Below are 26,541 nucleotides of genomic sequence, written 5' to 3'. Positions count from 1 at the left end.
TGGTCAAATACCGATATCGGTAATCTATGAAACGATTTTTTTAGAGTAAAACTTTAGAGTAGAAAGCAAAGAATTCATTTGTCTTAACTCACAACTACCTACATTTTTTCACTTCGTTTGTCCGGACATAACGCCAACAATTTTTTAAATAGAAAACCTTGTATTGTTTTATTTTCGAATACACAATAAATCCCATATTAAAAAAATACGCAACATTGTATTTATTAACGAGCTCCCAGCGAGTTTATAATTTTGCGGTGTCTGTCCGTCCGTCCGTCTGTTAGCACGATAACTCATAAACGGATGGACCGATTACGATGAAATTTTGCAGGTGGATTCTTTGTCAAATTTGTAGATCGGGGTTCGTGAATTGGCAATGTAGACCACAAAATAAAGTAGACCCTTAGTTATGAACCCAATTGCATGAAATTCAATATGCGCATAGCTTTAGCCATATAAAACACAATTCCAAAAGTTGAGCCTAATCGATCAGCATTCACAGTGCCCTTTGCGCACCTCGACCATTTACAGACCGAATTACAAACTTTCTTATTTATGAAGGTATTTAAATAAAATTTGATACATAGCCACTTGGAATAAAAGCAAATTGAACTTCCAAAGGCAACTTGATAGCAACTCATTATTGATCGCCCGTCACTTTGACAGCGGCAAAAGTTACCTGCAACTTTTCCAGCGACAAATGCACTATACTACATTCATTATAAGAAGGTAGTAGATGGCGCTGTATTTGAAGATAAACACACACAGGAAAAATATAAAACGGCACCAAATTATTGTAAAGTAGAAATATTCAGCACTGTGAACAGAAATAAACCTTTGACAATAACAGCTAATAACACTTCGGCAGTTTAGTTGGCAACATAAACTACCACCTTACAAAATTCACCAGTCGTTTTATGTTTCACTGTAATACTGACTCATGTTTTAACCAATCACAGTGAAGGTCAAAGCTTCCCTATGCTTTCTACCGCTACCTTCTTAAAATGAATACAGTATAGTGGTTTTTTCATTTTCGAACCAATTATCGCATTATCCTTTCCCATATGACTAGTTTGACGTCTGTGAATAATTGATTAGTTTGGTGAAGTTCTTGTTCGTTAAATTGTCCTGCCGAATTACACTCGAGGTTTGTATTTAAATCGAGTAAATTTGGGTTGTTGCAATTCAAATCTGTTTCGTTTTAGCAATTGAACTCGAAAAACTGTCAACCTAAAAATGCTTCACCTTCGGTGTCGCATTTTTATTAATTGACAGTTTCTTGTCTTAATTCTTCCTGCAGGAGCTTACTCTTCACTAAGTCTATGTTTATATCCTTCGGACTGGTACTAAATATCACATGTATGGAAGTTGTTATTGCTTGATAACTGTCCGGCATAGCTGCCAAGAGTTGAGACACTATTTCCTCATCATTCATGCTTCCTCCGCTTTCCTTCAATTCTGCAACAGTTTTTTCAAATTCTTTGATGAAATCACTCAAAGTGTCACCATTAAATTTCATATTACGTAACTTCCTTTGTAGATCAACTTGTATGGATAACCCTCTTTTTGTGTATGTTGCCTTTAGAGCATGGAACATTTCTTTTGCCGTTCTCTTATGCTTTACTGTTTGCAACACATTATCTGCCAACCACTGCACAGTAACATTTCGCCTAGCATTTCGCGCTTTCACATCACCAGGTCATTTTCATTGGTTGGGAAATCTTCTTCAAGAACTTCTAGCACTTCATTTTTTTCCAATACCAATTTTACTCTAAATTCCCAGTTTGAGAATCCGGTGCCATCAAATTGCTACACTACATTACTTCCAACTTGCAAAGGCATGGCCGTCATTTTTCCGTGTTTGCAACAACTTTTATTTCACTTCCAAAAACTCTTCCCGACTTCCCAGTTACGACACAGTCTTCTTTTTCACAAAGCTGGGCGCATAAGAAGTGGTGCCGCATAAAAAATGTGGAACAACCTACTGAATATGCGCTTTGTTAATTTAATTCTTCCGGGATTTTCGTCCAAATTTAATCCCGGAGGGATAAAAAGTGACATTTCAGTCCTTGTCATAATGGAGTGAAGTTGTCACTTTCGTCTCGGAAGTACGATAAAGCAAATATCACGCCAGTTTCAAAATTTGGTTTTGCACATGCTATAGCCATACCCAGGAACTCTTTTCTATATTTGTTTAGTTTATTGGTACTGTGCGATCAAAAATGAGTTGCTGTCGAGTCACCTTTGGAACTTTTGTTTACATGGGAAATCGTACTTAACTTAAACTTCCAAAGGCGACTCGACAGCAACTCATTTTTGATCGCCCGTTATTCTCTGATTGTAGCTCAGAATGAAAGCGAGAAAATCTAATATTCCTTGAACAACTGTCAAAACAATTATTTTGTTGATTTACAAAAGGCAACTAATCCAAATTTTCGCAGCGATGAAGAAGAAATCGAACAAATTTAAGCCGTTTCTAAAAAGTCCTAGATACTTAGTAGGACAAGTAGACCAAGACACAATCATTAGTGACTTGCGAAATTATAACAATCACCGTTACCAGTTGTTTACTGCCAAGCCTCGAATTGACACAAAACCGCTTCCCATGAATCCGCATAAATATGTCAATTCCCAGAGACTAGTGAACGACAGATTTAGAATGTCTGAGATCAATAGGCAAAATCGAGCTATGATTCAAAAAATTAACGTCATCAACAGAAACGGGGTAAAAATTAACTTAGGTATTAAGTCGATACCTTCACGTCTGATTCAAACTGCAGGGATGGATCGATACGTTTAATCCTATAGCATACTCATACAGATCGAGATGGAGGGCGCATGAACTCAATATGAAAGAAATAGAACGCACGAATATAGTTACGTACCAAAAAATTGTAAATGCGGTAAATTGGTTTTTCTTTTCCCCCATATATATACCTACCTATAAGATCTATTGCTGCAGAAATCGGAATACGAAACGAAAGAATTGGATGAAAACTGGAAACATGTTGTTGAGAAGCTAAGGAACTCTTCTAAGTATCCATGTGTATTGTTAGATAAGAAATCTCTGGATTATCACATACGCCAACAACCGTCAATATCTAGTCTTGAAGATTTAGAAAAAAATGAGAGGCCGAAGTGAGTATTAGTATAGGTACCTAATCTATTAATCTATTACATTAATAGAGTTTTCATGGACTTTCGAGTAAAAGATGGAGCATACCTAGGAAGAATAATTATAGAGTTGTACAGTGATTATGTACCAGTTACTGTACAAAATTTCATTTCATTGTGTTGCAAACTTGACGGACTTACCTATAAAAACTGCCAAGTGCATCGCGTTGCTCCTGGAAAATATGTTGAAACTGGTGATATTACGAAAGGGAACGGAAAGGGGGGTACGTCCATATACGGCGAGACGTTTCCAGAAGAAAATCATCGATTGAAACATACAAAGATGGGTAAGAACAAGCAATCAAGTGATTAAAGAAATATAGGTAACTTTTGTGGAAATTCTCAACTAAAGATCGGGGGCTCTATTTTTGAAGTCATGCTCAATCAGAGCTGATGTAGCATTGAAATGAGTTACCATAACGGAAATTAATCGTTGAGTGAGCAGTGAGAAATAAAGGCGCAACTAAGTATAATCATATACAATGGTATAATGTAAAATTGCGATACATTTCCCCATCTCACTCGGCGAAGCTTTTCGTATCCCACCCTGCACAATAGGAGGGGCGTGTGAGTCTGGTAGACGTGCGACTCTGATCCTTAAACTGTGCTGTGCTACGGCTTGCTTAACGTAAATTGCAAACTTTCTATTTAAAACACAAAATATACCATATATCATTGAATATCAAGAGGAGTGTGTTGCATAAATCTGGCACTAAAAAAATAAGTGGTTGCATTGATCAACCGCTTCTCTTGCCGCTTCTATACTCGTAGAACAAAATATAGTAAATTAGCGGTTAATTTCCTGCAAATGTCATTTGACGTCTCATCTTGAACCACATCACCGTACTCTGAACGAAGTTCTTTGCAGATGGCGCCAGTTTTATGGAAATTTTATATGAACACCTATCTCGTCGGATTTTTATTTGCGTGTGTTTTCTATGGTTGTAGTTACAGTGACTGTATTAGGACAGTGGCGACAACTTATCATAATCCGCCATATTGGAGCTAAAAAATGTATTGTAGCACAGAAATAATCGTTTAAAACTTTGCAGGAGGACCTATGGAAAAACCACTGCCTCCCAAATTCAAAAAGATATTTGGAAAACGGTATAACTGTCAAAACAGTATAATTAATAATTATAGCATGGAGTGTACGTGTACCGCGTCGTTTGGGAGGTTTTCAATTGGTCAGTTTGGAATTTACCTCCAATATGGCGACCGGAGCCAACGGCCAATCAAAAACGAGATACCATGTTGTTGTCGCCACTGTTCTAAATTAAGTCACTGTAGTTGTAGTCAGCAAAGTGTGCGGTGACAGTCTCTTTTCCTGAATCTACATTTCTTTAAGATCAATTTCATTTGTTTGTAAGAATTAAACGTCTTCCTTTATTAAAGATGGCAACGTTTTTAGCACTAATTCAATACAAAATATTTTTTGCATAGTTATCAAATTACCGGACTTTTTTAACGACAATTCAACTCATGTATAAAAAATCGCATAAGCCGCAGTGTAATTGTCACTTTGACAGCGGCAAAAGTTACCTGCAACTTTTCCAGCGACAAATGCACTAGTGGTTTTTTCACTTATTCATTTTCGAACCAATTATCGCATTATCCTTTCCCATATGACTAGTTTGACGTCTGTCAATAATTGATTAGTTTGGTGAATTTCTTGTTCGTTAAATTGTCCTGCCGAATTACACTCGAGGTTTGTATTTAAACCGAGTAAATTTGGGTTGTTGCAATTCAAATCTGTTTCCTTTTAGCAATTGAACTCGAAAAACTGTCAACCTAAAAATGCTCCACCTGCGGTGTCGCATTTTTATTAGTTGACAGTTTTTCTCGTCTAATTGCTAGGCAACAGATTTTCATTACCTAAACAACCCAAATTTACTCGGTAAAATACAAACCTCTTGTGCAATTATAAGTGAAAAATCGTATGGAAAGTGATACTTTTTTTTCACGATTTTTGCTATGCGTTTCGATGGCGTTTCGTCCTGTCTATGACCAATAGCTCAATTGTTGAGTGACAGGAAATGGCGAATGTCAATGATATTATGGAATTATGGGTTATTAAGGATCACTATGCAAAAAAATTTCGTGTACAACACGTGTTGAAAGTGTCTTTTTTTTTCAACACGTGTTGTACACGAAATTTTTTTGCATAGTGATCCTTAATAACCCATAATTCCAAAAAAAGTATCACTTTCAAAACTAGCTGTACAAATAACTATTACCGCATTTTAATTATGTAGTATTACCAATGGTAATACTGGTAATACACAACTAACCTTGGGTAATACCAAAGAGTAACCATAATTACTCTTTGGTAATAGATTCCTAACAATGGTTGGGATGGATTTTAAGCTCAAATTTGTCGGTGCAAACGGCCATTAGTTGGTTGACATAAGTAATTTCTCCGTCGATTTTTTTTACTTTTACGATTAGTTTAGTACTATACAAATAATTATATCACTACTACAATACATTTATTTTTAGGTGTTTTGTCAATGGTTCCTGTGAGAAATGGATTGAACAATTCTCAGTTTTCAATTACATTTACCGCCATTGAAAAATTTGATGATACAAGAGTGGTATTTGGAAAAGTAATCAAAGGAAATACTACACTGTGCAAACTGAACGATTTAGGAAAACCATTCGGTAGACCCATTGCTCCGATCCTCATTAATAATTGCGGGAAATATACGAAGGGAAAAACGCCCTCTACTTTACGCAAATTTAAGTACTAACATTTTGAGCACCACTGAAATAGAATTTAAGTTGGTACAACCTAACCAAATTTCATTATAGCAAATTGACATTTATTGTACTTTTAAAGAACTGATTTTTGTGATTTTATCGTCTATTTTGTATAATTCGTTTATAATAATCGATCTTGTAACATTTATTTGGTAATAAATAACTATAATCCAATAAAATGCTGTACTTAGAAGATTATCTTGAAAGTAAGTTAGTCAAGTCAAATTTCTAAGCGGGAAATTTAAATTTCGCTCTTGCAGTGATCGAACACTTGCCACAAGAATTAAGGGACAGATTTTCAGAAATGCGCGAAATGGATTTATCTGTTCAAAGTATAAGAAAACTTTTTAATCAAATTCATCAATGTTATTCTATTTTATTTCGTAGATAATTTAGAAGAATTAGAAAAGCGAGTTAGAATCTTTTTCTCTGATTGTAAACGTTACCAAAGTGAGATTCCACAGTCTTCTGATAATGAATTTCAAGATATACGCAAAGAATATTATAAAACATTAGAAGAAGCAGATGAGAAGGTGCTTGGTCTATCGTGTTTTTTATTTTGATTTCATTTATTCTTCAGGTTCATTTGGCTAATCAAATGTACGAATTAGTTGATAAGTATTTAAGAAGGCTTGATACTGAATTGCATAAGTTCAAATGCGAATTAGAAGCAGATAATAAAGGAATAACCGAAGTACTCGAAAAACGTTCACTTGAATTAGACACTCCACAGTTGGGACAAACTTTATCTTCAAGCCAACAGAAGGAAAATAGATTTGAAAGGTAATTTACATTTTTCGATTCTTTCAATTATTACATTATACGTGGCTCTAGAGAAACAAGACCTCGTGCTGAAAAGCGCCGTGATAGCGGTTCTTCTTTACAAACATCTTTTGCGGAAAAGAGACAGGCGATTGCACCTGTTGCGGTTGTAGAAACCCGACATAACACGACACCACAAGTTGCCACGACTACACCTCAACCGACTGTTAGTTATAATATAAGTCACATTGGCGCAGGTCCCGCTATTGCCGCTGCTGCATCGCAGGCCATCGCTGCAACCCAACAGGTATGTAATGTATCTGGTCGGCTCTGTTTTAATTTTACTCTAATTCTTTCATTATTACTTTATAGTAATATTTTGTTTGCATTTTTTTATTTGTTAACACATACATACTATAACATTGGAATGCAGACAACTTATTAGTTTCGATTTAATGTGTAGAAATTGTAACGATTTTGGTAATACTTTTTGATTTTGATAAGTTATACGTTCGGCTCCGGTGGCTTTGCCTCCTCGCCTTACTCACATAGTGTCGATAGCTCTGTTTCACCTCACACTGTTCATTGTATGGCATTTTGAATCGAATCAGCAATTTTTTTGAATTTTTGGGAGGTATTTTTGATTTTTTGGAAATATCACCTATATAACTGACTTTTTGAAAATCTCGATTTGAATCGTCACATGTCGATTAATTACTCTAGTTCAGGGGTCAGCAATCTGTGAAAACGGAAGAGCCAAACATTACAATTTACAAAATTTCTCAGTTTTTAAAGAGCCACAAAAAATTTTTGATTCAATATTATAGTATTTGGCTATATACAGGGTCATGCAACAGTGCGCCGGTTTTTCCTACATAGCTGATACATGATAAAAAATATTGGTGGTTGCGAATCTACTGATATTATTTTTGAATGTACAGGGTGTCACATTTTTACGATGCCAATAAGTAACTGAACTTTTTAAATAGAACATCCTGCATATTTTTACTTGTTTCAATGCCATTTGTTCAAAGTGCTATAACTATTCTTTTTCAAATGGAACTACCACTATTTTATTTCGCTATTCGATTGTTTTTTGTGTTCTCTTCAATGTTTATAAGGGGTGCCCTGTGCTTAAACCCCGCAGTTTTTATGTTATCAATATTTTTCACAAAAGTACCTACTCATTAATTAATTACGTGTTTATACATCGGAGTAGGCTGCTATAATAAAAAAAAACAAAAGAATACCAGAAAGTAAACAAATGTCACAAATAAACAAATAAAATTAATGAAATAGGGGAATTTCGAACAAATGAACTAATTTCTTTAGATAAATACGGAGAGCCGCAACTTTATATCAAAAGAGCCGCAGGTTGCCGACCTCTGCTCTAGTTGAACCGCCTTCAATGTATAATCGTCAAAAAATTAATGCGATTTTTAGACAATATTGACATCTAAGCTAGATAAAGATCACTTAGGGACGTCTAATCCTTTTAATTTTTAATTTTTTTGCCTTATTTGGTATATTATGATTGTTTATTTTGCGTCAAACTGTCACGAGGGTAAGCGTATGAAATAATGGCCGTCTCTAAAGTAATTGTGTCTAAAGAAATTCACAGGCAAGTGTCCACATTTTCTTTTTTCACAAGACAATTCTTAATTATTGAAAACCTACTCGCATAACGTACTTGGTTTCATAGATTTTCCCTTTTTCGATAAATATACTAGCAAAACATTCTCGCCAACTTTTTTCACGTGTTTCCTTTTTTTTTTATCAATATCTCTCTTTTGATTTCGCTGGCAATAGTTGGGAACAGGTTTCTGCAGGGGAATTTCGATTTAATCAAGATCCGTTTTTAACACAAATGGTAAAAAATTGGTTGATAATTATATATGTCAAAGTCAAGTCGCGGTATGCATAGAAACGCATGGGATAGGGGGATAGGGATAGCTATAGCAAACTTGATTATTCGCAGTGCAACGGAAAAAGTTTTCCAGTGCGCCCGCACGTGAACACCCTACCTTTGCTGCGCTTGGCATACATGAAAAGGCAGTATTTTCGGAGAGGTACAATGGAAAGGTATGCATATAGATGCTAGTAGGATGTAAGAAAAAACAGGAAAGGTACAAATTTTGCAGTCCCCTTTTTTGTGTCAACCTCACTAACGACACCCCTTAAGTTCTGATCGAAAATCTTTTCAGATGCAGCAAGGACGGAGAACTGCAAGTTTAAAAGCGTCATATGAGGCCATTAATACTGGAGTGCATGTGAATGAATTTGGAATAGGACGAGAATTAGCCGGTGCTGCACAAACTGCTATCCAAGCAATTCAACAAGATCACAATAACAAGAAAAAACAAAAGTAAGTGTCCATAAGTAGCCTCGAGTCTAATGACAATGCCCGTAGGAAATGGACTGGTAGTGGTTCTAGCACGAGTAATAATGTAAACACAGTCTCAACCGTTCAAGCAATTTTGTCCACCCCACCGGTAGTGTCTCCGGCACCTGCTTCCCCACAAGTAGAGACCACAGTGCAAGTGGCGGATGGAGGCGAAGCGGATTGGACATATGATCCTAACGAGCCTCGCTACTGTATATGTAATCAAGTGTCATATGGAGATATGGTTGCCTGTGATAACGAAGATGTAAGTTATAACTTTGATTACATTTGCATGTTGTTACACGTTGTCTTTATTTCATAATAGTGCCCTTCGGAATGGTTTCATTACCCGTGTGTGGGTATTACGGCACCTCCCAAGGGAAAGTGGTACTGTCCACAATGCACTACGTCAATGAGACGAAGAGGAAGTAGGAAAAATTAATTATGGTAAATACCATCCAATGTTAGTACTCATTATTACATTTTATGTACAAAAAATGTATTATATTAGAAGTAGATGAAACTGATTATTATTGAATGTAATGCTTGCTCTTTATCATACAAGAATTATTGAATTTTTTTAATTTACTGTTAAACATTATTTATGAGCATGCGAGAGATCAGATAAGGGAATGTTACTGGTTAGGAGGTGAAACGAATTTGTGTAAATAAACTTTACAACTTGAACTAAGATAGCTTGTTTATTTTTAATCTAGCACTGGGTGTCGCCCCAGGGCAGGAGTTGACTTCCAACCTTGCTACAGGAATTGTGTCCTGGGGTCCAAACTCACTTGGCGTTGGTATTGCCTTTGTAATAAATAAACAATGATATTACATTATTACTAAACTGTGTACTTCTTATAATGTAGGTATTTTACGTTGTTATATTATCAATTCTACAGTTTTTTTTTTGCTACCTGCTTGCATAATTCGTTGTCGACTGTATTTTCAAGTTTCTGTAAATGGTAGACTGTCAATATTTATTAATAGTGAGTTCTCTAGTCGTGCTTCAAACACACTTGTGTGATAATACAGCGTCTTATTAAACTTGCATAATAATATACTATTAACAGACCCTTAAACTTTCTAATAGTGCTAAAGTTTTTATTTCTTGTACGTTTTGAGTAAATCCGAGAGTAAATCATATCAACTTTCTTGAAATTTACAATGTATTTCTTATGATTAATACACTCCATTAATATATGACCAACCAGCTTGGTGAGTGTTTCAAATTCTAACCAATCAGATGATTTTTTTAGGTGATTAATTGATAGGTAGCTTTTTATCGGCAATAAAAATGCGTGTATGAATGCGTAAAATAATAGTGGTTGTGAAATCTAAATACTGTCTTTTATAAATCTCACTAAAATACAGTCGATCTTGGTTTTAAATCGGGATACTTTTATTTTTCATACACTCAAATTTTGTTGCCTTCTGGAAAAAATTCTCTATCAAAAGCATGAGATAAAACCGCTCCAGTTAAAGCTGTCGCGATTTTATCATGCTTTTGGTCTCGAGTTTTTTCCCTTGCAACAAAACTTTCGTGTAAAAATAATCGGATTAAAAATCAAGCTCTTGTGTATTTACCTCCGACAATAATTCCATGGCTGATTGTGATTGAAATCAAATTCATTCGTTTATTGTACCACATAGGTTTAGTCCTATAATACATACATACTGTGATAGTTTGAAAACTGCTTCTACTGTGCATGTGAGGTTGGAAACTAGTTTCAAATGGTTGGTAATTTCAGTTTTGTTGGAACACTTCATTTTACGGTGATCAAGTAAACAAGAGTTATTATGATTCATAACCGCAAAATGTTTTTTTTTTTAATATGAATTACGGCGCGTTAACTGCTGAGGTCTTTGGCGCCACCTAGTTCATTATTACAGTTTCTCAAGGAGATTCGCAGCCTTTAGGTACTGTAGAACATTACTTATGTTTTCTTTGTTTCTTATATTATCAGGTAAGTTACCAAAGATCGAGTACATTTGATGTAAAGGTGCATATAGTGGACATATACAGACAATATGTTCAACAGTGGTAGGTACCGTACAGTTGGCACACACTGGGGGTGAGTCTTTTGTTAATAAATGCTTGTGTGTTATTGCTGTATGTCCTATTCTTAACCGATGTAGAACGGTCATGTCCTTTCTAGGAAGTGATAGTGGTGCTCTCCACCCATTAATTGTCATTTAAACTCTATTTAAGTGAGTATTGTACTGTTGCCATGATACATTTATTTTCTTTTTCAGATATTTGTTAATGTCGCTAGAACTAGAGATCCAAACCTTATCTGTTGTCTCATTTCCCGCTTCTATAGCTGCTCGATGTGCAACTCGATCAGCTTTTTCATTGCCGCTTATACCTACATGACTAGGGACCCATAGGAATGTAACAAGGTTATCAAGGTTTGCAAGATGTTTCAGTGTTGACAGTATCATCTGCACTAATGGATGTTTTGAATATGGATTTTTCAAACTGACTAGAGAACTCAATGAATCGCTTATAACAACAAATTTATTTTTATCTGTATACAATTCGCAATATCGGAGAGCTTGCCAAATTGCATACAGTTCAGCTGTGTATATAGATGCGTAGATTCCCATTGACCACTCATACTCAGCGTCATCAGTAGAAAAGGCAGATCCAGTACCCATATTTGTTTTTGAGCCATCGGTGTAGAGAAACATATAATCTTGATAAGAGTTGACAATTTTGTTAAATTCTCGAAGATAAAGAGATGGATGAGTTTCTTCCTTGCCATAGACTGTTAAATCTATTCTGATGTTAATATCAGGCACTTTCCAGGGAGAAACCTCAAGTGGCTTTAAGGTAACATGTGTGGTAAGGAAGCATTTATTAATTCAAGGATGTGTTGAATATTTCACCAAATGGGTTTATGTAATCTTCTCCAGTCATTTAGTGGTCTTACGTTACTGAACATGATATCATAGTTCATAATATGATTTGGTTGTGCTTTTATTCTACATGCATAACTTAAAATTCTGTATTGTCGGTGCAGGCTTAGAGGTAGAATTCCAGATTCGCAGGCTAAGCTAACACTAGGACTGGTATAAAATGCACCTAGACAATACCGAATAGCACTGTCCTGTATTGAGTCCAACCGCGCTTGTACAGGATATTAATTTGCACGTTAGAATTAATAGTTATTTTAGTTATTCGTTTGAGAATGAACGCCACTTGTAAGCTTTAAAATTACGCCCGTGGACTAATGTTGATAAGGTTTGATGTTCAGGTGACATGCGTGTTTGGTTTGGTTATGAGAGAGCTCATTTTGAGTTGTTGTTGCGTCGCGGTTAAGACTACTTAAATCCTGTGGGTTGCGGCTGGGACAAAATTTTTAATTTTGGTAACGCGCTGCCTGGTTTTAGGTAAGGGGCTGTTAGGTTTGTAGAGAGATTTTTTTGTTTATGCAATGTTATTTTAGTTTTCTTGTTCACGGCCGGCAATAAAATCAGTTTTGGGTTTTTTGGCATTGTGGTTTTACTCACCCACCCTAAGCTCTGGTACACGCTAGAGTGCTTTTTGAAGCAGAAGAGTATGCTTCACAACCATAATTTATCTTATGAGTGCTTTGTACATTCGTAACAAAATTTCTGTTTCAGCACCCCATTTGGGGTTGGCTAGCACTCTGAAAATATTAAGGGCTGTCTTAAAACGTGTAATTAAATTATCGATATGCATCTTCCAGGTTAGTGCAGAGTCCAGCAGCACACCAAGAAATGTACCAGTTGGTTTGCACTCAATATACCTGTCCTGTAAGAGGAGCATTGGGCCGTCATGTGGTTTTCTTAATCGACAAAAGTGCATACAGTAAGATTTATCGACTGATAATTTAAAGCCACATTTATGTGAGTTTAATACGACACTGTCAATCCTGTTGCATTTTTCTATTAATTTCCCCCATACTCGGTCCTGAATACAAAAGAGTTAGGTCATCGACGTACAGATATGTGTTTACATCGTCAGAAATGGAGGCAGTAATGGAGTTGATTGCAATAGCAAATAATACCACACTTAAGGTAGAACCTTGCGCTTGCGGTATTCCATTTTCTAACGTTCTGGATGTAGAAAGCGTACTACCTACTCTAACACGAAATTGTCGATCTTGTAATGTCGCTGTCGTAAAAGTAATGAATCGAGGTAGAGATATAGGAAAACACAAATTCTGTAAACTAGGTTGTGCGCGTATACTCGTGCTAGTAGCGCTTTCTACCAAAGAGCTGCGCTGCAATATTTAATTTATACAACATATTCAACACCATCTATCAAGAATTGAGCTTTGAGTTCTTGCGCTTCCGTGTCCTTAAAGGTTTACTCCCAATTTAATAATTTCGAAATTGTTTAAATAAGTTTAATTCGATGTAGTTACATAAAACCACAAATTTGTGAAATGAAACAAATAGTCTACATATTTACAGGTCTACAAGGAAATAGTCATGTAACTAAAAAATACTGATATTCTTGAATTGATACAGGCATGACACAACAGAGGTTTTTCCACTTGCTTATGATATGTGGGCATGAGTCTTTATATGTAACCTAATTTAGTGTTGCATTTCTACACAAATCCAATTTACAAGTGAGAACTGTACTAATTATGTGTATTATGTCATGTCTACAAAATTCAATATAAAAAATTTGGATACTCATTTCACTTCCAGTTATGTTTTTAAAACAAAACATAGTAGAACGACATTACAATATGTATATTTAATTTTAAAACAAATGTCCAGAAACGTAATTTATTCTCATTATGGAATAAAACTAAAATCTACAACGGTTGCTTGGAAAAATTTTTTCTTAAAAGTAATCGAGTATTTACATTTGAGCCTTTAGTTCAAATTCGTCCTGTTCAATGGGTTTCTTCACCCAATCTCCTGCTCCAGCTTTACTAAACGCCTCAAACAGTCGAGCTTTTGCAACCTTGAAAAAAATTCAAATTAAATTATTAAAGATGTACAACACAAAATCAGAAAGAAAATTAGATTTGTAATGCATAGGACTAAAATAACTAGTTTTACCCCTTAGGTATGAAACATTATTGAAAATTCCAAACGACTAAACTGGTATTGTTAGCCAATGTACCTATTGCTGTTCTGTCTGAACAGAACTGAGGCAAAAACACAAAGAGCTTCCATACAACTTTAACAAATCGTATGCGTTTTCACAGCAAACCTATCGTCAACAAAGATCTTTACTTAGGCATGCTGGTTTTAAATAATTAAAAGATCATTGATTAAAACTACATTTTTTCAGACAGACAACAATCTTGTTCATTCTATCACATTAACTGAACCAGTTATACAAAGTACTCACGTTGTAGTTACTTGCTAATGATTTCGCTTCAGAGTAGTAATGTGGTTGCTCTATATCAACTGTTGAACATAGATTGGTAAAACGGTTCAATAAGTTTTGTTTACAGAGTCTTGAGTACCCATTATCTGGTTTTCCTTCCGTAGTGTTTATAATTTCAATGGTATCACATCCTAATACCCAGTTCACAGCAAAGCTGGGCGCTTTTGAAGGCTGCCTCCCTTCCAGCGATGTTGTCAAAAGCATGAGTGGTCTGTTCAATAAATATGGAGGCGGAAGACCTTGAAGTGTATTTTCAATTCGACCGTAAAGTGCTCTGAAAATTAAGTACTTATAATTTCAAAATTGAATTTTTAGTACTGCAAGTAATAACTATTAGATATCTTACCTACGCAGATGCATTTCTTTGAATAAACTTCCAAGAACAATACTGCTCAGGTAAATAGGTTCAATAAATTGAGATAAAAGTGCTCCTTGTAAGCCTAATACGTTCCATCGAGCTATCTTATCAGAACATGACATAGTCATCAATCTTTCACCCTAAAAAAATTGTTGTAGTAGCGTATTTAATACACACAATTTTTATAACATAACAATTGAAATGACTTTAAAATTGTCCCTGGAAATGTCAAAACAGATTGGATTTTGCATCGACATAGGTCAGATAACTGCCTATGTTTACTTTTAGTACAAAGTTTCTCAATCTTCCAATATCTTAGCAAATAACAAACATGGTGAAACGTATGCGACTTTATGCCAAATAATCCCTCTTATTCGCTTTGGGCGTGTACAATTAAATAATGTTAACTGTTATTACAAAGCATCTATAGAACTTAAAAGAGAAAGTTATCTTTGAATTTGAGCGCCGATTCAGCCAAACAGAGATGCTTTTTGTTTTGCAGCTTCCACAGTTTTAAAGATGCTTCGATTTGAAATAGCGATTGCAGAAGAGAAGATAATATTTCATGACATTTACTTTTTTCGTTTATAGGTACATAAATCCTGCTTGACATGGAGCAATAAAAATTTGCAATTGCATGCAAGAGAAATTGCGAAAGGCATGCGCAGTTCAAAGTCAGCTGATGAAATGCTGCAAGAGACTTGCCAGCTATTTTTATAAAACCAGGGCTATTTTTCTTGCATGAACTGCGCAATATTAGGGACTTTGTTGACAAATCCATGTTTTTTTTTCTCTTGGCAGACATGCGGTAATTGAAATAGAATTGCACCATGTGTTTATTTAAGTTTTTTATAAACACTCTTTATTAATATTAATATACACACCTGCAAAATGCCATCCCAAGTCTGATTTACACGTTTTGGTAATGGAATGGTACCTTCTCCAGCTTCAATTTTGCTTCGCAATTTGCCTCTAGACGCCCGCATAGGATGTGAATCTACATCCTCACTGTCTTCATGCGGGGAAAATATTCTTGCGTCGCCGCAAGGGGCTGTATTGATGTACAAGTGAAACTGAATATTTGGTTTCAATCGGAATCTTTGTTGATCTGATGTTAACTCAAAAACTGAGTTGTTTTCGATTTCTGCATAAAAGTAACATAATTAAAAATACCTACATAGCATATTTAATCAAGCTTACCATTGCTGAACGCCAACTCTAACTGATCGTATAAATATAGTAATAAACATCTTCGCGCAAGTATTTCAGCATGTAAATCATTCAAAGAAACACCAGTTATGCTTATATGTTCTCCTGATACACACTTTGTACCTGTGGTTACTGCAATTACTTCTAAGGTAGATGGATCTGGTCCCTTTCCCATAACAATTCCAGCTAAGACTTTTCTTTTGGTATGAAAACTATTATTCTTCATAACATCGTGGAATTTGTCCATAATTAAACTAGAAATAAACACAATGTCAGTTTTTGGACTTGCGAATTAATCTAAGCAGTTCAATTTTTTAGTCTGAATAGGTGATAGCAGAAACAAGTAAAAAGGTTTTCGCCCTAAGGTGAGTAACTTCCGCGCATTTTCCATAAATTGATCAATACTTCCCCAAAGGCCATAGCTATATGCGCTGTGATTTTCTCTACTAGAGGCATATATGGTTAAAATTTTAAAGAAATATCTTCATAAATAAGGAAGTTAACACTTACTGCGCAATTGATATTGCGCGCGCTTATTAATCTGATATTTACAATATGCAATACGTTTGCTTTTACTATAAGCATCTTTGGTTAACATTTCAAAGAAATATCTCCATAAATAAGAAAGTTGGCATGCGCACATCTGATTTTTACTATATGCGAGTAGATGAGCAATGTATGTACGAGACCAGGAAGTGACGTCACACCAATCAGAATGCAGTATTTCGGTCACGTGGTCACGTGTGAGCCAATGGGAGCGCGTGAGTCGGCCATTTTGTGACGACACATTTTGGCTGTTTTGCTTCCGGTGTTTCGGGACCAGAAAACGCGTCACACCAATCAGAATGCAGTATTTCGTGGGGGGAGGTTGTTGTCGGCTATTTTGTCTACGTCATATCTAGCATGTTACTTATGCGATATATTTATAAATAAAAAAGTTAACATTGCGCAGCCTGCGCATGCGCAGTTCAAGCGTCAAGATTTTCCTTGACTCAGGTGCCAGAGCGATATGCTACCGAAATGCAAAAAGAACGAACTAAATATCTTGAAAACTGTAGGAGTAGTTAAGGCCTCGAACAGACGGACGGACAGAGAAAGTGACTGCAATAGCGCACCCAACTTCGTTGAAAAATGCGCTAAAAACGAGAATATTGCGAATTTATGTTTGACATAAAAGAGTTACGGAGCTGTTGTTTAGAGGCCGATATAAACTCGAAAAATAACATGCTCAAGAACTTTGAATTGCATTAGAAGAGCTGGGTTATTGATTATAGAAGCTACTGCATGTTTTGTGTTACAAGGAACATTGAGAACTAGATCCCAATGGTGACTTAAAGCAGTGATCTAATAATAAACGTGCAACCGCACCTGCAGACGATGCAATTAGTACTGGGTCTCTCCACTCTGTACTTTGGGTGAGGAGAAAGATACACAGAAACTTGAATTGTATATGCAGGAAATGCCAAGTAAAATAAGTAATATAAATTTAAGGTGTGAGCGCCTGTTCTATAAACACAGGGCCGTTAAAAAATCACCAATAACGCAGTGTCCTACGTGAGCGGCAACACGCGGTCGTCGCGGCTATATCAAAGCACGATAGTTTATTGGTATGAATTACCTACCAACCACCGACTGCTGAAGCGTTTTTGAGGCGGCTCAGCAGGTCAAAATATGTGATATTTCCGCGTTTGCCGCTTCAGCCTAACAACATGTGCCTGCACTACTTTATGTTCGGTGCTTGTATGTAGGACACTCTGGTTGCGTTTGCCGTTTACGCAGCGACTGCAGCGTCGACCGCGCCGGTCGCGTTAGCCGCTCACGTAGGACACTGCGTAAGAAATACCGCTGTCACAGAGCAAGAACGCTTGATGGTCGAATGCGCACTCGTCCTTTTTCAAATATTTTAAGCACTGTAATTAGGAAATTCCAGTGGCGTAGTTCTAGACATACATTATAATAAACGTAGGGGACGATAACAGCTGACACGAGGAATTTAGAGATTAATTAATCTTACTTAGTTAAAATGTGTACGCCTATCTTAGAAATATAAAAATGTGTACGTATATAACTTATTATATTAATGGAAAATAACATAAGTACAAATATTTTCGTTTTTTTTTATAATTTACGCCGCCGCTGGTAAGTAATCTGAAGCTATGTTGTGTATTGAGTCGCTGAATCATAGATACATTAGTAAACAGTTGTTAGTGTTGTCAAACTAACGTGAATTTTGCATAATTAGTTAAAAGAGCAATAAACCATTTACACTAAAGCGGGTATTTAATATTGGCGACGAGGATCAAACACCAATGGCTTCCTTAGGCTTGGGAAGTATTGAACAATTTAATGTAGCAGCGCCGGAAACATGGACTGTGTACATACAACGGGTCAATTTTTATTTGGAAGCAAATGGAATAACGGATGCGAATAAGAAGCGTGCGGTTTTTTTAAGCATTTGTGGTGACCAAACTTTTCAGATAGCGCGAAGTTTGTGCATACCAAATGAATTGGCCGACACTACTTTCGACCGCATTATTGATTTGTTGACTACCCATTTTAATCCTAAACAATCGGAAATCGTACAGAGGTTTTTATTTAATCGAAGGCATCAAAAAGAGGCTGAATCAATTTCCGCGTGGGTTGCCGAACTTCGCAAAATTGGTGGTTTGTGCAATTATGGCAATGATCTTGAAAACCAAATTCGAGACCGTATCGTGTGTGGTGCGCGAGATGAATCGCTTCAGCGACGCTTATTGACGGAAGCAAAATTGACGTTTCAAATGGCATTTGATAAAGCGATAGCGGCCGAAAATGCAGCCTGCCAGCTAGTGGAATTGCGAAGAGCTCCAGATAGTGCTACTATTAACAAAATGGAACATTCTAAGGAGTTGAATACCACAAAATGTTGGAGGTGCATAGCTAATCATGACCCATTGACGTGTCGTTGGAAGGATGCTGAGTGCAGATTCTGTTCAAAGAAGGGGCATTTAGAGCGTGCTTGCTTGATGAAGAAGAATCGTGCTAAAGATAACGAAACAAGCGGAAATAAAAGGGTAGGTAAAATCAAGAAAGCAAATAAGAGCGGACAATATTTAGTAAAATCAAATGTTAGTACTGACAGCGATGTATCCGACGACGATACTGTTCCAGGACTTCACAATATCGGTCGAGGTGAAGTGCCATATCGGGTTTTCTTATCTGTTAATGACAGGGAATGTGAATTTGAAGTAGATTCGGGTGCTAGTTTTACAGTGATGGCACAATCATGTTTTGAAAAACTATTCCCCCATAACAAACCGCGATTAAAGGATACTAAATTAACTTTACGGGACTGGCAAAAGAAGGACATTGGGATTCTGGGCGAATGCTTGGTGCGCGTAGTATTTAATAAACATGTTAAGAATTTGCCATTAGTAGTGACGAAGGGCGATAACATTAGTTTATTAGGACGAAATTGGTTCGCAGAGTTAGGTATCAGACTGTCAATGAACTCTGTATCGATGGTGGACATTAAACTAGAGAAGGTTTTACAAAAGTATAGTGAGGTGGTCAATAACAGTCTCGGTACTTTTCGAGGGCTACCGGTAAAACTCCAAGTAGATCCTTCAATACGACCCATTCGTTTAAAGGCGCGTAATGTGGCTTTTGCACTACGGCCCAAAATTGATGAGGAAATTGAAAGACTAATAGGACAGGGGATTTTGAAACCGTGTGATAACCCTACATGGACGACACCGATAGTGCCGGTAGTAAAGGGACATGGAACTATTAGGATTTGTGCCGACTATAAATGTACACTTAATCGGGCTCTTCAGGATGATCCATACCCGATGACGTCTACTCAAGAAATCTTAACTGCGTTGAATGGAGCTAAGGTATTCGCAAAATTGGATATGGCTCAGGCATATCAACAATTAAAGGTGGATGAGGATTCAGCAAAGTTACAGACCATAATCACTCAGAGAGGTACCTATACGGTCCACAGACTCTGTTTCGGAATCAAGGTGGCACCGCAGATCTTTCAACGTTTCATTAACAATCGTTTGGCAGAAATTCCGGGATGTTTTCCATACTTCGATGACATTTTGGTTGCCGCGGAAAACGATGAGGAACTGTGTGAAAGGATCGAAGAAATTTTACGCCGATTTGCAGAAGATGGACTGAAACTAAAGAAATCTAAATGTGTTTTTAGGACTACGGGCATTGAATTTTTGGGGTTTTTCATCAACGCAAAGGGAGTACGTCCTACGGTTGACAAAGTTCAAGATATTAAAAATGCGCCTATACCATCTTGCAAACGGGAATTACAATCATTTCTGGGATTGTTAAATTTCTACCACGGATTCCTAAAAAATAAAGCGAATGTTGCTGAATGCTTGCATCGACTTCTGGACAAGAACGTTCCGTGGAAGTGGACAAGAAGACACCAACAAGCATTTGAAAAGGTCAAGGAGTTGCTCTCGTCGGAACAATTGCTGGTTCACTATGACCCAAAGAAAACTTTAAGACTTTCGTGCGATGCTTCTCCTTGGGCAATTGGAGTAGTACTGAGTCATGTGGAAGAAGATGGTAGGGAAGCTCCCATCGCGTTTCATTCAAAAACATTAAACCAGACAGAGCGCAGGTACAGCCAATTGGACAAGGAAGCTCTGGCAATAATTGCGGGAGTTAAAAAGTTTCATAATTATTGCTATGGACGGAAATTTGACATCATTACGGACCACAAGCCGCTTCTAGGAATATTGAGCGAGAACATTCAGGTTCCACAGATGTCATCTCCGAGATTAGTGCGCTGGGCATTATTTCTTAGTAATTATAATTATTCGCTAATACATAGGCCAGGTAAAGACATAAGTCACGCGGATGCTCTGAGCCGCATACCATTGTCTACAGAAGTTGATCTCGGCGGCGTAGAACATATTGGCGACGTACTCATGATGGAGAATATGCCCGAAATACCTTTAAACGACGAGAAAGTTGCAGAATTAACAGGAAGCGATCCAGTTCATAGCAGGATTCGGGAGTTTATACAATTGGGCTGGCCGAATAAGTTGGAAGAGGGATTAGCGGAAGATGAAGTACGTCCTTTCAAGGTTAGAAAGAATGAGTTATCAATTTACAAGAATTGCATACTATGGGGTACGAGAGTAGTGATTCCGCCGAAAATCCAGGAACGAGTGCTGAGAGTTCTTCATGGGGCACACATAGGAGTAGTAAGAATGAAGGCACTGGCAAGATCCTATGTTTGGTGGCCGTCAATAGATCAAGCCATTGAAAGTGCTGTAAGACAATGCCAAGAGTGCCAATTACAAATGAAGATGCCTGCTAAAGCAGCTATACACCCATGGGAATGGAGTGAGATTCCTTGGAGTCGAATACATATAGACCACGCAGGACCATTTTGTGGACAACAATTTTTAATTATTGTTGACTCTTATAGTAAATGGTTAGAGGTAAAAAGAGTTCCGTCTACATCATCTAAATGCACCATTCAAGCATTACGTGGAATTTTCGCAACTCATGGAATTCCAGAGGTAATTGTAAGTGACAATGGAAGTTCGTTTACGTCAGAAGAGTTCGAATGTTGGGCTAAAAAGAATGGAATCCGACATACTCGAGTTTCACCATACCACCCAGCGTCATATGGCCAAGCGGAAAGAATGGTACAAGAAACCAAAAGAACTTTAAAGAAACTGAGCACGGGAGATTGGGAAGTAAAAATCGCTCGATTTTTGATAACCCAACATATTACGCCTACAACCACAACAGGAGCATCACCGTCTGAATTAATGTTCAAAAGAAAAATACGCACTTGTCTTGACCTGCTTCGGCCTAGTTTTACAAAAAAAGTGCGAGAAACGCAGGAGAAGATGATGGAAGCTGGATCTAAAAGTACCAGAGTGTTTGAACAGTCAGCATCTGTGATGGCCCGAAAATTCGGTGGAGGGGAAGGTTCAAGATGGCAACCTGAGAAGATAGTGAGGCAGTTGGGTCCAGTGACTTACGAAACGGTGGATGAAATTGGAAAAACACAGAAGCGACATGTAGACCATCTACGTAGAAACGTTATGAATGGACCATCAGAGACCGATGAAGTCATAACGGACAATCTACGTACTGATGACAACAGACTTCAGGAGGAGGAACCAGTAGAGACCGCATTAGGAGATACAAAAGAAAATATGACAGTAACAACCGGTATGCAAAGACCACAAAGGAACGCCGGAATGCCCTGTCGTTTTCGAGATTTCGTGGTGTCTACTAGAAGGGGAGGAGTGTTGTGTATTGAGTAGCTGAATCATAGATACATTAGTAAACAGTTGTTAGTGTTGTCAAACTAACGTGAATTTTGCATAATTAGTTAAAAGAGCAATAAACCATTTACACTAAAGCGGGTATTTAATAAGCTATTAAAGTACGCGATCATTGCCGACCGCGTGACGTCACTTGCGCGACCTGAAACGTTGTTTCTCCGTGTGTCAGCTGTACATTTTACATTAGATGAACACAAAGTCAAATAAAACTAGCAGTTAACATGTTTTCATGTGAAAGATACCATCATGGGACTAACTCAGTGTCTGACGTCTGACGCGATCATGTAAAAAACCATACAACAACGCTTGTACATGACTATTGTACAGTGGGAACGTATGAGTCATATAAAAACATCTGACGGATATGGAGATGGCTCATCGCATTCTGTGCCCTCTGAACAAATCGAAACCCATGATGGCAGAATTTTAGTCAAACATAGTAAGAAAATATACTCCCTCCTTCCATCCTCAAGTTATGTTTAATTGTGGGATAAGATAGGGTTGGAATGCTCCAAACATAGAAAGGGCACACAGTGAAGCGTATGTAGCATGTGTGTTTAAAATTGATGTTTTATTAGTTGCTCAATTAATTTTCTTGGTGAAAAGGGTTAACAACTATTGCCATATATAAATGAAAACTGTCAAAGCGGATTAGTAACTTTTATGGGAGCGAACTCCTGCATTATTTAACACTTATTTGTCATCCGCAAACTATCAACATAATAATTCTAGCAAAATGAGTTAGCAATATTCACTTATAAATGTTAGTAACTGTAGGTAATAATATTACAATATAATAAGAAACTATGTAATAGGTTTAAATGTTTATGCCAAACTAAGAATAAATTGAATGAATAACCGTCTAGATTTCTGTGAACACTGTCCCGGTAGTCGCTTTTGAAGTAGAAAAGTAATTTCTCGAATTTATATTTTGGTAAGCACATGTACCACTCTATAGTGAACTTGAACAAAGATATGTCTGGCGATAACGAGCCATATCAAGAAATGTATTGCAGTAAGCGAGCACGGTTGCCGCAATTGCTTAGGAGGTATCATTTTCGTCCGTTGTGCGGAAAGTCGAGCCCCTGACATTGTTTCGTTCAGGAAATAGGGCCCGTTGCCGCATTTTTACCGAACGAGGTTAAAATAGTGAAGGAGGCGGGAGAAAGAAAGATTCTTGCTCGACTTCGAGAGCCCGAACATACCTGTTTGGTTGCATTAAAAATTAGATTCGAAGACGAATTTGCGAGCGACTGCATACACTGTGGCTGGGTTTCTTTCTGTCGAAGATTTACTATACATTGTTTTTCGCGAACCATTGTGGATTAATTTTTGTGCGAAAATTACATTTTCGGTGAAGTTATAAGAGCAGGCGAGGGCCACTTTGTGTGCAGGAAATTGTTAATTCCTCGTATTGATGAAAATTTAACGGTTAAAAGTCAAGGGCCGCCTGGCAGACGAGGTTGAACTTTAAAAGAGTACTACTTGAGTGCGAACATTTTCATTCCGTGTATTGGTGAAGATTGGTGGTTCAATTTCACTAACCAGAACACATAACTAGTTGATTAAATCTTTCACGTAGCTATAAAGATTAACAGTTAACTTTTAATTAAAATGAAGAACATAACATTTTGATCAAATTGATCCACAAATAACGCATGCGCGGTACGCTTTTTGGCAAGTCCATTTTGTTTGCTTTTATTAGCGGAACCTACCCTAAACCTTTCGATCAAATTGTTCCACAAAAAAGAAGTTGTCTATTGCGCATGTGTGATTTTGCAGGGAAATTATTACTGGCGACTTATCGATGATACTTGTAACACGGGCGGTGTTGCAAAAAAACTCCATACTTGGATAAAAGGTAAATTGAACTTTTCACTTGTTTTAACTGGAATTTGTGCGATAAGCGATTGCGAAAAACTGTTACATTAACCTCGCATTTAATCTTTCTCACGGCATTATCCGAGCGTGACGGATCAGATGATTTTACTCCCATACAAAAACGTACAGTGCGTTACTGAGTTACCGAGCAGATCTCAAATACTCAATTTAGAGGGTGATAAGTAAGTGATGTAACGGTAATTACTCCAGGTGAGGATACTTGACGCTTTCAAAATACAAATTTTTGGATGCCAGCAACATAAGCAATTCAAGTTGTGGAATACAACAACAATGCTTCCTTCCATTAATGTAATAAATGTTATAGAACTAGAAGTATAGAACATGGATGACAATTTGACCTTTTTTTTTCTCTTATGTAAAAACACTTTACCTAGAAATGCAATCTGCAAGATGCTGTTGTTCAGATGTTACACTTTGTTTCCGATATGGAGACGTTGTACCCAACACAGCTCCAGTGTCACCCAACAATTTCGATAGAGCAATAGTCGTGGCAGCATTCTTGGCAGCTTTCTTATTGGGACCTAAATTGGTAACGACGATAAATAACCAAATTAAAAAATCGGTCCACGTACCTGTCCCAGTGAACAAATCTTCTCCTATAGTAACGATCACCTTAAAACGTGAACTTGCGTCATTTCCATTTTCTACACACTCGTATTTCACATGTGGGTATAACATATTTAGAACCATAACAGAGCTTTTTGGTTGTCCAGTATTATTCACTAGATTTGGTTGCGTGGGTGATAACTCCTTTACAGGTTCTTTAACAACTTTCTTTTGTTCAAAATGATCCCTAGTGAAGTCAACATTGGTAACATTTGCAGATGGGAAGTGGTTGACATTGTTTGGAAATTGTATAAAAGATTGTAACGCCTGCTCGGCAGCTTTATTTTTCGCTAACTTTTTACTGCTTCCGCTTCCTAAATATGTACGTCCATTAACGGTCACCGCAATACGAAAGATAGGCGAATGCGCAGGACCAATCTGTTCAACAGTCTCATATGTAAGGCCTGGTTTCAGTTGGTTCAGGGTAGACACGGGGTTATTCTGCGGACTGCTGTAATTTAGTTCACTTTTCAATTTCTTTGATATAGGTATTATATTTGCCGTGTCTGTAATTAAAACGTAAAACGTTAGTGAAAACACATGGAAGAAATGAGAACAGAGACGTTAATTCTGGGCGACATTTATAGTATTTATGCAAAATCTTATTACTGAAGTCCACTTTAATCCTGTTTTGCTATGACAAATTCACAAGTTCTACAAAAAAAGAACAACAAGTTAAAAAAGGAATCGTAAACTATTTACAAAAAGCACATTTCCACTTGCATTCATTTCCCATTATTGTAAGATGCAGCTTCTATTAAAATCGTATAACATCGGGCCACAAATATGAAAGATAGCGTTGCATAGGTGCAATCAATTTTTGACGTCCTACTTCAATTTCAGTTTATAAGAAGAATTTCATTTCAATGCTTTCATAAATAAGACAGTTGACACTGCGCATGCGCAAACCTAAATTTTGAAACTAACGTTAGATTTTCCTTTGTTCCAAGCACCCAGAGCCCAGTTATCCCAATGACGTCACGCATAGGCATACCTTGTCTTATTGTACCATGCAAGCACCTATTGATCAAATTTCATTTAAATGGTTCCATAGATAAAAAAGTTGGCACTGCGCATGCACAAAAGCAAATTTTGAAACTGGCGTTAGATTTTCCTTTATTCCAAGTGCTTATGTATCAAATTTCATTTAAATACTTTTATAAATAAAAAAGTTTGCAATTCGGTTTATAAATAGTCGAGATGCGAAAAGGGCACTGTGAATTTTGAATCGATTCGACCCAACTTTTGGCATTGCGTATTATATGGCTAAATCTAAGCCCATATTGAATTTCATGCAATTCAGTTCATAACTAACGGAGATGTCAAAGCGATCGGACATTTCTAAACAAAGTTATCGTTCACACGGACAGACACACAAAGGAACAGACGGACAGACCAACAGACGGACGACATACAGCAATACAAAATTATGAACGATCCTACAAACGGCAAAAGTGTAAAATTCTGGAACATGTAAAAAATGGCTTTTTGGTTTTTTTACAATAACTTTTTTAGCAATAAACGCAGACAAAATTCCTTCCTTGGTGCAAGCCTCAACACCATAACGAACCAAATAGCGAAAAAAGTAGAACAATAGCTCTTAAGATCAAGAACTAGTAGCGTCCCAACGAATGCCCGGACGCGTATTGGCATTCTGTACTATTATTCAGAGCAGCTCTGGCCTGATTCG

At 37.0% G+C, this 26,541-nt stretch overlaps 3 protein-coding genes across 4 annotated transcripts; 2 read left to right on the top strand and 1 right to left on the bottom strand.

The window, feature by feature from the left end:
- The first annotated feature begins 2,310 nt into the window (after positions 1-2,310).
- LOC116176823 (peptidyl-prolyl cis-trans isomerase E-like) lies at positions 2,311-6,108 on the top strand. 2 transcript variants are annotated; one of them, XM_031495614.1, is made up of 5 exons: positions 2,311-2,725; positions 2,781-2,876; positions 2,963-3,138; positions 3,187-3,461; positions 5,674-6,108. In XM_031495614.1, the coding sequence occupies exons 1-5, from the start codon at positions 2,444-2,446 to the stop codon at positions 5,922-5,924; spliced, it is 1,080 nt and encodes a 359-aa protein (XP_031351474.1). In that variant the 5' UTR covers positions 2,311-2,443; the 3' UTR covers positions 5,925-6,108. The 2 variants fall into 2 exon arrangements, with proteins under 2 accessions (XP_031351474.1, XP_031351472.1); XM_031495612.1 differs by having other exon boundaries at positions 2,314-2,725; positions 2,781-2,903.
- On the top strand, positions 5,999-9,772 carry LOC116176822 (inhibitor of growth protein 3). The gene is made up of 8 exons (XM_031495611.1): positions 5,999-6,140; positions 6,195-6,266; positions 6,322-6,467; positions 6,515-6,717; positions 6,769-7,003; positions 8,901-9,061; positions 9,107-9,344; positions 9,405-9,772. The coding sequence occupies exons 1-8, from the start codon at positions 6,113-6,115 to the stop codon at positions 9,519-9,521; spliced, it is 1,200 nt and encodes a 399-aa protein (XP_031351471.1). The 5' UTR covers positions 5,999-6,112; the 3' UTR covers positions 9,522-9,772.
- A 3,672-nt stretch (positions 9,773-13,444) lies between these two features.
- LOC116175439 (double-stranded RNA-specific editase Adar) lies at positions 13,445-25,403 on the bottom strand (the record flags this gene model as incomplete). The annotated part of the gene is made up of 7 exons (XM_031493566.1): positions 13,445-14,030; positions 14,424-14,736; positions 14,809-14,960; positions 15,705-15,964; positions 16,021-16,283; positions 24,616-24,766; positions 24,818-25,403. Coding segments are annotated over 7 exons (1,830 nt in total), but the record flags the coding sequence as incomplete, so codon positions are not given.
- Positions 25,404-26,541: the final 1,138 nt, after the last annotated feature.

This window comes from Photinus pyralis, unplaced genomic scaffold (genome assembly GCF_008802855.1).
Source record: "Photinus pyralis isolate 1611_PpyrPB1 unplaced genomic scaffold, Ppyr1.3 Ppyr1.4_LG7, whole genome shotgun sequence".
Taxonomy (NCBI): domain Eukaryota; kingdom Metazoa; phylum Arthropoda; class Insecta; order Coleoptera; family Lampyridae; genus Photinus; species Photinus pyralis.
Note: the sequence above shows the minus strand (reverse complement) of the source record. Positions and strands in the feature narration are given on the sequence as shown.

What these genes read in the sequence shown, in the direction of transcription:
- LOC116176823 (XM_031495612.1), top strand. Translation starts at nt 2,444, where the DNA reads ATGAAGAAGAAATCGAACAAATTTAAGCCGTTTCTAAAAAGTCCTAGA. An exon ending in ACCAAAAAATTGTAAATGCG is followed by an intron (nt 2,904 to 2,962) that starts GTAAATTGGTTT and finishes CTATTGCTGCAG; the next exon opens with AAATCGGAATACGAAACGAA. An exon ending in GAAAAAAATGAGAGGCCGAA is followed by an intron (nt 3,139 to 3,186) that starts GTGAGTATTAGT and finishes TTACATTAATAG; the next exon opens with AGTTTTCATGGACTTTCGAG.
- LOC116176822 (XM_031495611.1), top strand. Translation starts at nt 6,113, where the DNA reads ATGCTGTACTTAGAAGATTATCTTGAAA. An exon ending in TAGAAGAAGCAGATGAGAAG is followed by an intron (nt 6,468 to 6,514) that starts GTGCTTGGTCTA and finishes TTTATTCTTCAG; the next exon opens with GTTCATTTGGCTAATCAAAT. An exon ending in AAGGAAAATAGATTTGAAAG is followed by an intron (nt 6,718 to 6,768) that starts GTAATTTACATT and finishes ACGTGGCTCTAG; the next exon opens with AGAAACAAGACCTCGTGCTG.